The 13,952-nt window shown below is 44.9% G+C and overlaps 1 protein-coding gene across 9 annotated transcripts in view; it reads right to left on the reverse strand.

Annotated features, from left to right (window-relative positions):
* Positions 1-13,952, reverse strand: part of IL1R2 (interleukin 1 receptor type 2) — a 198,842-nt gene that overhangs the window by 97,818 nt on the left and 87,072 nt on the right. For 7 of the 9 annotated variants that reach the window (XR_011255769.1, XM_069583810.1, XM_069583802.1 and 4 more), the window contains 2 exons: positions 8,852-8,920; positions 7,612-7,960 (listed from right to left, as the gene is read on the reverse strand). The exons of the other annotated variants lie outside the window; for them this stretch is intronic. Coding sequence is in view for 6 of the 7 variants with exons in the window: in XM_069583810.1 (XP_069439911.1) it covers positions 7,914-7,960; positions 8,852-8,920 (116 nt within the window). In the remaining variant the exon portion in view is untranslated. Of the gene's footprint in view, positions 1-7,611; positions 7,961-8,851; positions 8,921-13,952 lie in introns of those variants that run through there. 9 annotated transcript variants of the gene reach the window in all.

Here is a 13,952-nt window from a genome sequence, read left to right on the forward strand (position 1 = left end):
GGAGGGCAGCACGGAAAGATACACCACCATACATAAAACAGAGAGCCAATGGGAACTGGCCGTGTGACGCACAGAACTCAAACCGGGGCTCTGCAACAACCCAAAGGGGAAGGATGGGGAGGGAGGTCAGAGGGAGGTTCAAAAGGGAGGGGACGCATGCATACATATGGCTGATTCATGTTGATGTGTGGCAGGAACCAACGCAATATTGTAAATCAAGTATCCTTCAATTAAAAATAAATAACTTCAATTTTTAAAATATATGAAGGATATGCATATTGTGAACACATATTCACACATAGATATATGCATATGGCTACCCACTCCAGTATTCTTGCCTGGGAAATCCCATGGAGAGAGGAGCCTGGCGGACTACTGTCCATGGGGCCACAAGGAGTCAGACACGACTGAGTGACTAACAACAACATATATATAATGGTAAATTGCACTCTTTTCTGATAATAGAAAGGCTTCCCCAGCAGCTCAGTACTGGGTAAATAATCCACCTATGATGCAGGAGTTGAGAAGATCCCCTAGAGAAGAGAATGGCAACCTACTGTAGCATTCTTTTTTTAAATTTATTTAAATTTTATTTTTTTACTTTACAATACTGTATTGGTTTTGCCATATACTCTAGCATTCTTGCCTGGAGAATTCCATGGACTGAGGAACCTGTAAGGCTACAGTCGATGAGGTCACAAAGAGTCAGACATGAATGACATGACTAAGCACTCACACACGCACACCCTGATTACAGGAATGATATGTGGAAATGCATTGAAAAAATTCACGAGATCCAGAAATGTTTAGAAAGAAGAAAACAAAAACCATCAATAATTCCACCCTCTGGAGCTGGCCGTGTTTTACATGACAAATCTCTTCCTATGTTGCTTTACTTGTCTGAGTGCCATGGTGAAAACTAGTCCCACCTTTTCACTTGGCAGAACATCCAGGAAAAAAATGGGCCCTCCTTGTCAGACACTGCCTGGATTAAACAAGGCTGCAGATTCACTGTCACTCTCCCCTTTGAGAGGGTGGTCTGTTTTCCTTCCTCTTGAACTTGGCATGAGCACTTTACTCAGAGGCAGAGAAAGCGGGGCCATGCCAGCTCTGGACCAGCACCTCACAAATGTCCAGCAGCTTCCACTCCTACAATCTGGAAAGTTCTGAATTCGTGTGCAAGAAACAGGCCACTCTGATAGAGAGGACATGAGCAAAGACCGTGTGAAAGGCACCCTGGTGGCTCAGTGGTGAAGAATCCACCTGCCAATGTAGGAGACATGGGTTCGATTCCTGGTTGAAGAAGATCCCACATACTTCGGGGCCACTAAGTCCACGGGCTGCAACTACTGAGTCCACACGCCACAAGTCCTGAGGCCCACGAGCCCTGAGCCTGTGCTCTGCACCAAGTGAAGTCACTGCAACGGGAAGCCTGTGCACCAGAGCTGGAGAGCAGCCCCTGCTCGCTGCAGCTAGAGAAGAGCCCGGGCAGCAGCAAAGACCCAGCACAGCCAAAACTAAAAATAAATGTCTTTTTGAAAAAGACATTGTGGAGACTCTGAGATGATGGCACAAGGGATGGGCTTTGCCATCTCAGCCTGCCAAGTGAGTCCACCGTCCAACTGCCCTCACCAAGATGGCAGCCATGGGCACGGACCTTATGGACCCCTGCCAGCCCAGCTGACACCACACAGAGCAGGAGGACTGCCCACCTGACCCCAGCCAACTCACAGAATCACAAGAGAAGGCAACATGGTGGTTGTGTCCCAGGATTTCAGGGTAGGGATGTGGAGAGGGGTGGGCGTGATGACGAAGCAACAGATAACTGAGACAGCTAGCAATAACCTTCCAACTCCTTTGAGAAGCATCAAACCTAAATCTAAGAACTAAATCTGAAATTAAATTGCAAAACTGCAGACCATGTGCTGATAAAGTGAAAAGAACATGGATCTAAAGGGGGTACAGCCAGGTTTAGAGGGGCTTCCCTGGTGGTTCAGACAGTAAAGAATTTGCCTGCAATGCAGGAGACCTGGGTTTGATTCCTGGGTAGGGAAGATCCCCTGGAGAATGGAATAGCAACCCACTCCAGTATTCTAGCCCGGAGAATCCCAAGGACAGAGGAGTCTGGTGGGCCACAGTCCATGGGGTCACAAAGAGTCAGACATGACTGCTCAACACAACTGCAACCAGGTTTAAAACAGATTGAGCTACTTAGGAGCTGTTTAACCTCGAGAATAAGTCTCTCGACCTGCTTGCTCCTCCAATCTCTTATTGTAAAATAAGGTCATTGCTGATGTCAATTTCCGGGGCTTCTGAGAAAGGGCAGATGAAACCATGTAAGGAAAGATGCTTTTTACCCATCAGTACGGTTGTTTTTGCCTCTTTTCTTCGAGCTTAGAGATTTGCTGATCATGAACAGTGACTTCTAAAAGAGAGCATTGCTCAGTTCTAATGAGGTGAATGAACCTAGAGCTTATTATACAGAGTGAAGTAAGTCAGAAAGAGAAAAACAAACATTGTATATTAACGCATATGTGCGGAATCTATAAGAATGGAGCTGATGAACCTGTCTGCAGGGCGGCAATGGAGACCCAGACTAGAGAACGGCTTATAGACACGGTGAGGGAAAGTGGTGCTGCTGCTGCTGCTGCTAAGTCGCTTCAGTCGTGTCCCACTCTGTGCGACCCCATAGACAGCAGCCCACCAGACTCCGCTGTCCCCGGGATTCTCCAGGCAAGAACACTGGAGTGGGTTGCCATTTCCTTCTCCAATGCATGAAAGTGAAAAGTGAAAGTGAAGTTGCTCAGTCGTGTCCGACTCTTCGCGACCCCATGGACTGCAGCCCACCAGGCTCCTCCGTCCATGGGATTTTCCAGGCAAGAGTACTGGAGTCGGGTGCCATTGCCTTCTCCGGAGGGAAAGTCAGGGGAACGAAAGGAGAGAGTAGCGTGGAAACATCTATATTACCATATGTGAAACAAACAGCCCATGGAAATTTGCTGTACTACTCAGGGAGCTCAGACTTGGTGCTCTGTGATGATCTAGAGGGGTGGGATGAGGCGGGAGGGAGTTTCCAGAGGGAGGGGATATATGTATACCTATGGCTGATTCATGTTGATATACAGCAGAAGCCAAGACAATATTATAAAGCAATTATCCTCCAATTAAAAATAATTTTTTTTTTTTAAAGAGAACCCTGTTGTCTCCTCTCTTGGAAAGACAAGAGGAGGCCAGACCTTGACTGCAAGGAGATCCAACCAGTCCATTCTGAAGGAGATCAGCCCTGGGATTTCTTTGGGAGGAATGATGCTAAAGCTGACGCTCCAGTACTTTGGCCACCTCATGCAAAGAGTTGAGTCATTGGAAAAGACTCTGATGCTGGGAGGGATTGGGGGCAGGAGGAGAAGGGGACGACAGAGGATGAGATGGCTGGATGGCATCACAGACTCGATGGACGTGAGTCCGAGTGAACTCCGGGAGATGGTGATGGACAGGGAGGCCTGGCGTGCTGCGATTTATGGGGTCGCAAAGAGTCGGACACAACTGAGTGACTGAACTGAACTGAACTGAACATTTTATCCACATGACATCCAAGAAAGGACTGCAAGGAAGGCCTTCATGTGTTCAGTATTTTAAGCCATTTCTCAAAGTTCTGTAGAAGAGGCCAGAGAGCTCGGTGGGGCCTCTTTCCTATCAGCGCTGACCCTACTCACAAAGGCTGCATCTTAGGGTTCCCTGAGTCCCCAGCTACTAATACCAGCATCTTTGGGAGCTAGGATTTCAACAAAAGAATTAGTGGAGGCGGGGCTTGGGAACCACAGCAATGAATAAACAACGGAGTCTCTGCACTCTGAACCCAGACCTGCTGCACCAGCAATGGGGCCTCAGAAATCTGCCTTTTATTAAGTTCTCCAAGTGCTTGATCTTCATGCATTCTTAAGACCCATCAGACCTTGCCTGGATCAAACAGAACATTTAGAAAAAAGCAACGAGAGGGAAAAGGTATCATGATATTCCAGGACCCAAGGAGAAAAGTATCATACCCACTACTCCAGGAGGTGTTTCCCACAGAGCAATCCACCCACTTGGCTCAAGCTCAGGACTGGCCGGAAGGCAGCTCTGTCATCCCAGTGCTGTGAAAACAGCCTTCCAGCAGCTCTTTGGCAGTGTTTCTCGGCTCACTGGGGGCTGGATGACAAATCCTGGTCTTGTCCTGACATGTAAAGCCCTGGAGCGAGGGAGGGAGGGAGGGAGGGAGGAAGGGAGTGTGTGTGTAGATGTGACTCTGGGGTTACTTCTGTGTGAACACACGGCTACCAGAGGAGAGAAACAGCAGAGCTCTCTGTCCGAGGACTAGGGCAGGGAGGCAAGGGTGGGTCAGACAGATCAGGATTCAAACCCAACTTCTAATCTCACTCTTGACAACAAATACTGGATTGGCCAAAAAGTTCTTATGAGTTTTCCATAGGCTTTTAGCAGAAAACCTTGAACTTTCTGGCCAACTCGATATATCTTTGATAGTTCAGAGATAAAAATTAAAAAAAAAAAAAAAAGAGGACTATTTTCATAATCCTCAACAAAAGGACTTCTCAGCATGGGAGACTTTCCTGGTGGCATCCCTGCCAAGGCAGGGGACGTGGGTTCAATCCCTGATCCGGGGAGACCCCATGTGCTGTGGAACGACTCAGCCCTTGCACCACAACTACCGAGCCTACTTGCTGCAACTGCTGAGCCCAAGGGCCTACAGCCTGTGCTCTGCAACAGGAGAAGCCACCACGATGAGCAGCCCATGTACCACAACAAACAGCAGCCCTCACTCGCTGCAACTGGAGAAAACCCACACACAGCAACGAAGACCCAGCAGAGTCAAAAATAAATAATAATTAAAAAAAAAATCTTAGAGGCTGTGAAGGAAAATAACTTAAGATGTCTGCTACAGGAAAGTGAAAATCTGTGGACATGAGGGGGAAAAGTAAAGGTTAACAACCAGATGAGAATTTGGGGGAAAGTGTTTGCAACACAAGACTACCAACAAAGGATTAACACTCAGACTAAACTAACGACTCCCATAAATTCAAGCAAAAACTGGGCAAAGGATGTGAATAAACAGGCCACGGAAGAAGAAGAAAGACAGTCAATTAACAAGAAAACTATGTTCAGCATTACCAATAATCAAAGAAATATAACTTGGCATAATAGGGAGGTGACATGCTTTGACAGAGACTAAAAGATTCCTAATACCCAAGGAAGCAAAATATACGGAAACAGGCACAGCTGTTAAAAGCGCAAATTGTTGAAATCTTTTTGGAAGGACAAAGTATCAGTATCAAGCAAAATATAAAACTTGCCCTCCACTTATCCCAGCAATTTTATATCTAGGAGTTTATCCCAAACAGGTCTTTGCACAAATAAACAGCTCTGTGTGTACAGTACAAGGCTGGTGTTTTAAACGCATCTGTAATCCTGATGAATTTGGACTGAGATTAGGGGACCCCTGTGGAGGAGGTATGGCCCGGATGCTTCCATGAAAGATGACCCCTGACCAGTCGTTGGTCAAGAAGGGGACATATGCACAAAGGTGTCCAACTAGGGGTACTTCACTGGTGATCCAGTGATTGAGATTCTGCCTTCTGATGCAAGGGACTTGAGTTCCATCCCTTTTCCAGGAACTGGCATGCTACATTCCATGGGGCAACTAAGTCTGTGCATGGCAACTACTGAGCCCACAAGCTACAACTAAGACTCAACACAGCAAAAAAATAAATAATTTTTTTTAAAAAGGGGGGGTCCAACCAACCAAGTGGTTTGGGCTCCAAAATCACTGCTGATGGTGGCTGCAGTCACAAAATTAAAAGATGCTTGCTCCTTGGAAGAAAACCTATGACAAACATAGACATCGTATTAAAAAGCAGAGACATCACTTTGCTGACAAAGATGCGTATAGTCAAAGCTAGGGTTTTTCCAGTCATCATAAACAGATGTGAGAGTTGGACCATAAACAAGGCTGAGTGCCAAATAATTGATGCTTTTGAACTGTGGTGCTGGAGAAGATTCTTGAGAGTCCCTTGGACTGCAAGGAGATCAAACCAATTTCTACAGGAAATCAGTCCTGAATATTCACTGGAAAGACTGATGCTGAAGCTCCAATACTTTGGCCAACTGATATGAAGAGTCGAATCACTGGAAAAGACCCTGATGCTGGGAAAGACTGAAGGCAAAAGGAGAAGGGAGTGACAGAGGATGAGCTGGTTAGATGACCTCACCGACTCAATGGACATGAGTTTGAGCAAACTCCAGGAGATAATGAAGGATGAGGAAGCCTGGTATGCTGCAGTCCATAGGATCATAAAAAGTCAGACACAACTTAGCAACTGAACAACAATAAATAACCAAGATGAACTGAACAATTCTTCCTTGCCATGTAAGGAGAAGTGTTTGTTTTTTTCTCTTTCTGCTGTGAGGTTGTAAAGCCTAGTGTTGCTATAACAAGCATTCTGCCACCATGAGGGGGAAATTGCCTTCTTAAGAAAACCAACATGTGGAGGAGGGCATATCACAGGGAAACAAATGGCAAAGGTAACAGAGAAACAACCAGTGGAGCTAGAATCACTGGATTAACCCATCCGGAAGCCACCATTTCTGTAAACTTCAGTTATAAAGGCCAATAGCTTTCTTTATGAAGCCCAACTGATACTTGCAGCCAATGTTTCCTGATATAGCCAGCAGAAAAGAGCTGGTTAAATAGATTATGATACAGCCATATAATAAAATACTGTGTATAGGATAAGACGTACAGGTGGCTGCATAAGTAGTATTCTGTACAGATTTCCATTAGGTATTGTTAATCAGGAAAATGCTGGGGACTCATAGGCATGATGTCACCTATTTAGATAAAAAAGTAAATTGAGCTCTAGATAGAGATACAAATTACAATCATAAAGGAAGAAGAAGCTTTTATTTCTACTTGTACACACTTTTGATTTTTTTTAAGGTTTTAACAATAAGTATGTGTAAAAAGCAGAGACATCACTTTGCCAACAAAGATCCACATAGTCAAAGCTGTGGTGTTTCCAGTAGTCATGTACAGATGTGAGAGTTGGACAATAAGGAAAACTGAGTGCCTAAGAATTGATGCTTTCAATTCTGTGGTGCTAGAGAAGACTCTTGAGAGTCCCTTGGCCTGCAAGGAGATCCAACCAGTCAATCCTAAAGCAAATCAATCCTGAATATTCATTGGAAAGACTGATGCTGAAACTCCAATACTTTGGCCACCTGATGAGAAGAATTGACTCATTGGAAAAGACTCTGATGCTGGGAAAGATTGAGGGCAAGAGGAGAAGGGGGTGACAGAGGATGAGATGGTTGGGTGGCATCACCAACTCAAAGGACACAAGTTTGAGCAAACTCTGGGAGACAGTGAAGGACGGGGAAGCCTGGTTGTGTTGCAGTCCATGGGGTCACAAAGAGTTGTATACAAGTTAGTGAATGAACAACAACTTTTAATATATATGAATATGCATAAATATATATTTTCAGTTTGGGAACTCTGAAGTGCTTTAGGTAACACTATTTTTTCAAGTATGATATTAAAAATAGATATTTAAACCAACATTTAAAAAGAAAATTTTATTAGCATAGTCTCCAAATGTCTGTTTTTTTGTTTTTACATAAGATTAGTTTGTATAACCTGATGTTATTTAGCTTTTGATCACTTCTTCTCATTTCTTATCTGTCTGGAAACAGAAGTGTGTTCTTTTTTTTTTTTACAGTGTGGGCCATTTTTAAAGTTTTCATTGAGTTTGTTATAATATTGCTTCTGTTTAATGGTTTTCATTTTTTGTCCATGAGGCATGTGATATCTTAGCTGTCAGACCAGGGATCAAGCTCATATCCCCTGCATTGAAGGTGAAGTCTTAAGCACTGGACAACCAGGGAAGCCCCAGAATGTGTGTCTTGATCCCTAAAAGTAATAAAAATAAAAACTCTCATGGGGCTGGCACAAAATGAGTGATCAGTGCTAGCTCTGCTATTCAGTACTCTTCTGACATTACATTTCCTCAAACGCCCTGGAAGCAGCACCCACCCATCCCCTGAGTCTGGCTCAGGGGCCATGCCGGGCTTCTGGATCCCAGAAACAGCTCGGCTGTGAACACAGGGCTGTCCCAGGGAAGCCAGGAAGGCCCTTTGAGGGAACCTCAGCGTCACCACCCAGCCAGTTGATAAGGGGCCTCAGGAAAGTCATCTGGCTGCCCTATTCATTTTTCAGATGATTAATGAAGACCAATCACTTGGAATTTTCCTTAACTGGACGTCACCGCCCATTTTCAACATGAGACAATGAAAGCAAGGAGCTGCCGTTGAGTGAAGTCCTGGACCACGCTCTATAGGACCACGCTCTATAGGACCACGCTCTGGGATAGGTTTCCTTCTTGGGGGAGGTGGGCAGGCGTGGTGGAACAGAGCCAGCCAGGGCTGCTGTCTCCCCCATGTCTGCAACTCGGCGGGGGGCGGGGGGGGGGGGAGGGTGGTGGGGGGGGGGGAGGGTGGTGGGGGGGGAGGTCTGAGCCCTGATGTGGGGCCTTCTGACATCCCAGGTCCCAGCTCTCCAATGATGACTATTACACACATATACACACCACTCATACACATATCACACACACACCCCCCACATGCCCACCACACACTCACACCTTGATTTTTAAGAGCCTTCAATAAAGTTTTAAATTGTTGTCCATTATTGTTGTCCATTATTGTTTTCAATGACTGCGCTAGCGATTCTTCTAAGGAAAATATCGAACAGGGCTGGTCTTTGAAGTTACCCTGCCCAGTGAACACATATCTGTATACATACCTGCAATCTGAGAAAGATTCCTGTGCGATGGAGACATAGGAAAGGCATCTAACTCCTTGCAGAATTTTACTGAAAGGAGGACATTGTGTTATTTGAAGACATGATAAAGTACAAAATAAACAGGCTTCATAAGTGGCGCAGTGGTAAAGAACTTGCCTGCCAATGCAGGAGACCTGGGTTCGATCCCTGGGTCAGGAAGATCCCCGGAAGTAGGAACTGGCAACCCATTCCAGCATCCTTGCCTGGGAAATTCCACGGGCAGAGGAGCCTGGCAGGCTACACTCCATGGGGTCGCAAAAGAGTTGGAAATGACTACACAGGCGCACATAAAAGAAACAGGAATTCATTAACCTCCCACCTGACCCACAGAGCGCGCTCAGGTATTTGTGGGATGATGGAAGGACTTTGCTGGTGACCTCACCCTAGTGGCTTGCCTTTGTCGGGTGCAGGATTCCTCTCTGGGAATGCGGATAACCACCCCTGCTCCATGGTGGGATGAAGGCTGAGGCGGAAGGCTTTATCAGGAAAGGCACACTGTGAATATCAGACGCTAGTGGTGGGGGCGCGTGGGTGCCAAGACTGGCACCAAACTGGGCCTCTCAGAAACCAGAGGGTGACCTGAGGCGACCGTTCCAAAAAATCACCGCCCCCGCTCTTATCTCCCCTGGAACCACATCCTCCCCTGCAATCAGGCTGCCTTATCAGCGTTTCCACACCCAGCCAGCTTGGCACTTTCAGACTCCTCTGGAACAAGTGTCCAGGCCCTCCACCCCCTTACTCTCTTTTTAAAGTTCAGTCTCTTCTCCAAAGAAGATATACAGATGACTAATAGACACATGAAAAAAACAAAAAACCTCAATATTGCTTATTATTAGAGAAAGGCAAATCAAAACTACAATGAAGTTATCACCTCATACCGGTCAGAACAGCCATCGTTCAAAAAAAAACCCTACAAACAATAAATGCTGGAGAGGATGTGGAGAGAAGGGAACCCTCTTGTACTGTTGGGGGGAATGTAAACAGATACAGCCATTATGGAGTTTAGTATAGAGATTTCTTAAAGTTCAATTGCTCATCACTCCAAGAAGCCTTCAAACTACCCTCCAGGCCTCTGCCTCTCTCCCATCCTCTACTCCCTTAGTCTACCATCCTTGCTCAAAACATCGGGCAGCTCCCCATGAACACCCCCCTATCAGAGAGGGCAGGTATGGGATGGAATCAAGACGCCAACGTAACCATCGCACTGATTTCCAAAAGGTTCCACTTAAAACCCTTGACTTTTAAGCCTGGTCCTTGAGTCACAATAAAAGGCCTTCCTTTTGGCAATGCCAAAGAATGTTCAAACTATCACACAAGTGCTCTCATTTCACAGGCTAGGAAATTAATGCTCAAAACCCTTCAAGCTAAGCTTCAACAGTACATGAACCAAGAACTCCCAGATGTTCAAGCTTTGTTTAGAAAAGGCAGAGGAACCAGAAATCAAACTTCTGACATCTGTTGGATCATAGAAAAAGCAAGGGAATTCCAGAAAAGCATCTACTTCTGCTTTACTGACTACTCTAAAGCCTTTGACTATGTGGATCACAATCATCTGTAGAAAATTCTTAAAGAAACAGGAATACCAGACCACCCTACCTGTCTCCCGAGAAACCTATATGCACATCAAGAACCAACAGCTTGCTGGTTCAACAAAGGACTAGTTCAAAACTGGGAAAGGAGTATGTCAAGGCTGTATATAGTCACCCTGCTTATTCAACTTATATGCAGGGTACATCATGTGAAATGGTGAGCTGACTCAAGCTGGAAACAAGATTGCTGGGAGAAATATCAACAACCTCAGATATGCAGATGACACCACCCATATGGCAGAAAGAGAAGAACTAAAGAGTCTCTTGATGAAAGTGAAAGAGGAGAGTGAAAAAGTTGACTTAAAATTCAACATTCAAAAACTAAGATCATGGCATCTGGTCCATCACTTCATGGCAAATAGATGGGGAAACAGTGAAAACAGTGACAGACTTTATTTTGGGCTCCAAAATCACTGCAGATGGTGACTGCAGCCATGAAATTAAAAGACGCTTGCTCCTTGGAAGAAAAGTTATGACCAACCTAGACAGCATATTCAAAAGCAGAGACATTATTTTGCCAACAAAGGTCCATCTCGTCAAGGCTATGGTTTTTCCAGTAGTCATATATGGATGTAAGAGTTGGACTATAAAGAAAGGTGAGAGCTGAAAAATTGATGTTTTTGAACTGTGGTGTTGGAGAAGACTCCCAAAAGTCCCTTGGACAGCAAGGAGATCCAACCAGTCCATCTTAAAGGACATCAGTCCTGAAGATTCATTGGAAGGACTGATGCTGAAACTGAAACTCCAATACTTTGGCCATATGATAGGAAGAACTGACTCATTGGAAAAGACCCTGATGCCGGGAAAGATTGAAGGCAAAAGGAGAAGGGGGTGACAGACGATGAGATGGTTGGATGGCGTCAGTGACTCAATGGACATGAGTTTGAGTCAACTCCAGGAGTTGGTGATGGACAGAGACACCTGGTGTGCTGCAATCCATGGGGTGTCAAAGAGTTGGACACGACTGAGTGACTGAACTGAGATGTTTTTCTGGAACTCTCTTGCTTTTTAGATGATCCAATGGATGTTGGCAATTTGATCTCTGGTTCTGCTGCCTTTTCTAAATCCAGCTTGAACATCTGGAAGTTCATGATTCACATACTGTTGAAATCTGGCTTGGTGAATTTTGAGTATTACTTTGCTAGCATGTGAGATGAGTACAATTGTGTAGCAGTTTGAAAACTCTATGGCATTGCCTTTCTTTGGGATTGGAATGAAAACTGACCTTTTCCAGTCCTGTGGCCACTGCTGAGTTTTCCAAATTTGCTGGCATATTGAGTGCAGCACTTTCACAGCAGCATCTTTCAGGATTTGAAATAGCTCAACTGGAATTCCATCACCTCCACTAGCTTTGTTTGTAGTGGTGCTTCCTAAGGCCCACTTGACTTCGCATTCCAGGATGTCTGGCTCTAGGTGAGTGATCACACTAATTATCTGGGTCAAGAAGATCTTTCTTGTATAGTTCTTCTGTGTATTCTTGCCACCTCTTCTTAATATCTTCTGCTTCTGTTAGGTCCATACCATTTCTGTCCTTTATTGTGCCCATCTTTGCATGAAATGTTCCCTTGTATCTCTAATTTTCTTGAAGAGATCTCTAGTCTTTCCCATTCTAATGTTTTCCTCTATTTCTTTGCATTGATAACTGAGAAAGATGTTCTTATCTCTCCTTGCTATTCTTTGGAACTCTGTGTTCAAATGGGTATATCTTTCCTTTTCTCCTTTGCCTTTAGCTTCTTTGCTTTTCTCAGCTATTTATAAGGCCTCCTCTGACAATCATTTTGCCTTTTTGCCTTTCTTTTTCTTGGGGGTGGTCTTGATCACTGCCTCCTGTACAATGTCAAGAACCTCCGTCCATAGTTCTTCTTCTTGAAGAATTCCTCAGTCCCAGGCAAACCCAGAAAGTTGGTGGCCCTACCTGGTACTAAGCAGCAGCATCCCAGGATGTCCCGGTTTGATTTAAAGTGAACAAGGGTGGGGATTTGATGCTATTCAGACTGTGCTCCTTCAACCAACAAAGGTGAATACAACTATTTCTGCACTGAAGTCTGATGGGGGAGAACTACTCTTAAAGGAATAATTAAAATACTAAGTGAAGTGAGTCATACAGACAAAGACAGAGAGCATATGATGTCACTCTTACGTGGAATCTAATTTTAAAAAATTATATAAATGATCTTGTTTACAGAACAGAAAAAGACCCACAGATTTCAAAAACAAACTTAAGGTTACCAAAGGAGAAACATGGACAGAAGGATAAATTAGGAGCTTGGGATGGACGTGCACACACTACTATATATAATATAGAAAATCAATAAGGATCTACTGTATAGCACAGGGAACTCTGCTCAATATTCTGGAATAACCTATAGGGTAAAAGATTCTGAAAAGATTAATATGTGTATAAGTGAAACTGAATCACTTTGCTGTACAGCTAAAAAACTAACACAACATTCTTAGTCAATTGCTGTTGTTCAGTTGCTAGGTCACATCTGACTCTTTGCGACCCCATGGACTGCAGCATGCCAGGCCTCCCTGACCCTCACTGTCTCCTGGAGTTTGCCCAAGTTCATGTCCATTGAACTACATTCAACTATATGCCAACAAAAATAATTTTAATATAGTATGTTAAGGGGAAAGGTGGGCTTCCCTGGTGGCTCAGATGGTAAAGAATCTGCCTGCAATGCAGGAGACCTGGGTTCAATCCCTGGGTTGGGAAAATTCCCTGGAGAAGGAAATGGCAACCCACTCCAGTATTCTTGCCTAGGAAATCCCAGGGACAGAGGAGCAAGAGACTGGAGTGAGTCACCATGCCCTCCTCCAGGGAATCCTCTCGACCCAGGGACTGAACCTGCATCTTTTATGTCTCTTTCATTGGCAGGCAGGTTCTTTACCCCTAGTGCCACCTATGTCCTCTACAACACCAAAACAAGGCTTTCCTTCAGGTCTGCAGGGGACATCTGCAATAGACTTGACTTTCCAGACACCAAACCTCTTTCCAAGGGTACCCTAATACCTACTTGAGACCAGAAATGATGCTTCCAATCCGGTGATGGAGGTGCCCCTGGGCAAGACAGCCTCTCGCCAGCCTACAGTTGCATCACCTGCTATGTGGTCAGCCCTAAATTACTCCATGCACACACTCTGCTCCGTAGACCTGGCTGATGCCTTTTGGTGGTAGTGTTCACTCACTCCATTGTGTCCAACCCTCTGTGCCCCCATGGGCCATAGCCCACCAGGCTTCTCTGTCCATGGGATTTCCCAGACAAGAATACTGGAGTGATTAGATGGGAGGGGGACTTGGGGGAGAATGGATACATGTATATGTACGGCTGAGTCCCTTTGCTGTTCACCTGAAACTATCACAACATTGTTAATTGGCTAGTCCCCAATACAAAATGCTTTGGTGTTAAAAAAAAAAGAAAGAAAGAAAGAAATACAAATAAAATTAAAAACAAAAAAAGAATACTGGAGTG

This window comes from Ovis canadensis, chromosome 3, assembly GCF_042477335.2.
Source record: "Ovis canadensis isolate MfBH-ARS-UI-01 breed Bighorn chromosome 3, ARS-UI_OviCan_v2, whole genome shotgun sequence".
NCBI classification, from domain to species: domain Eukaryota; kingdom Metazoa; phylum Chordata; class Mammalia; order Artiodactyla; family Bovidae; genus Ovis; species Ovis canadensis.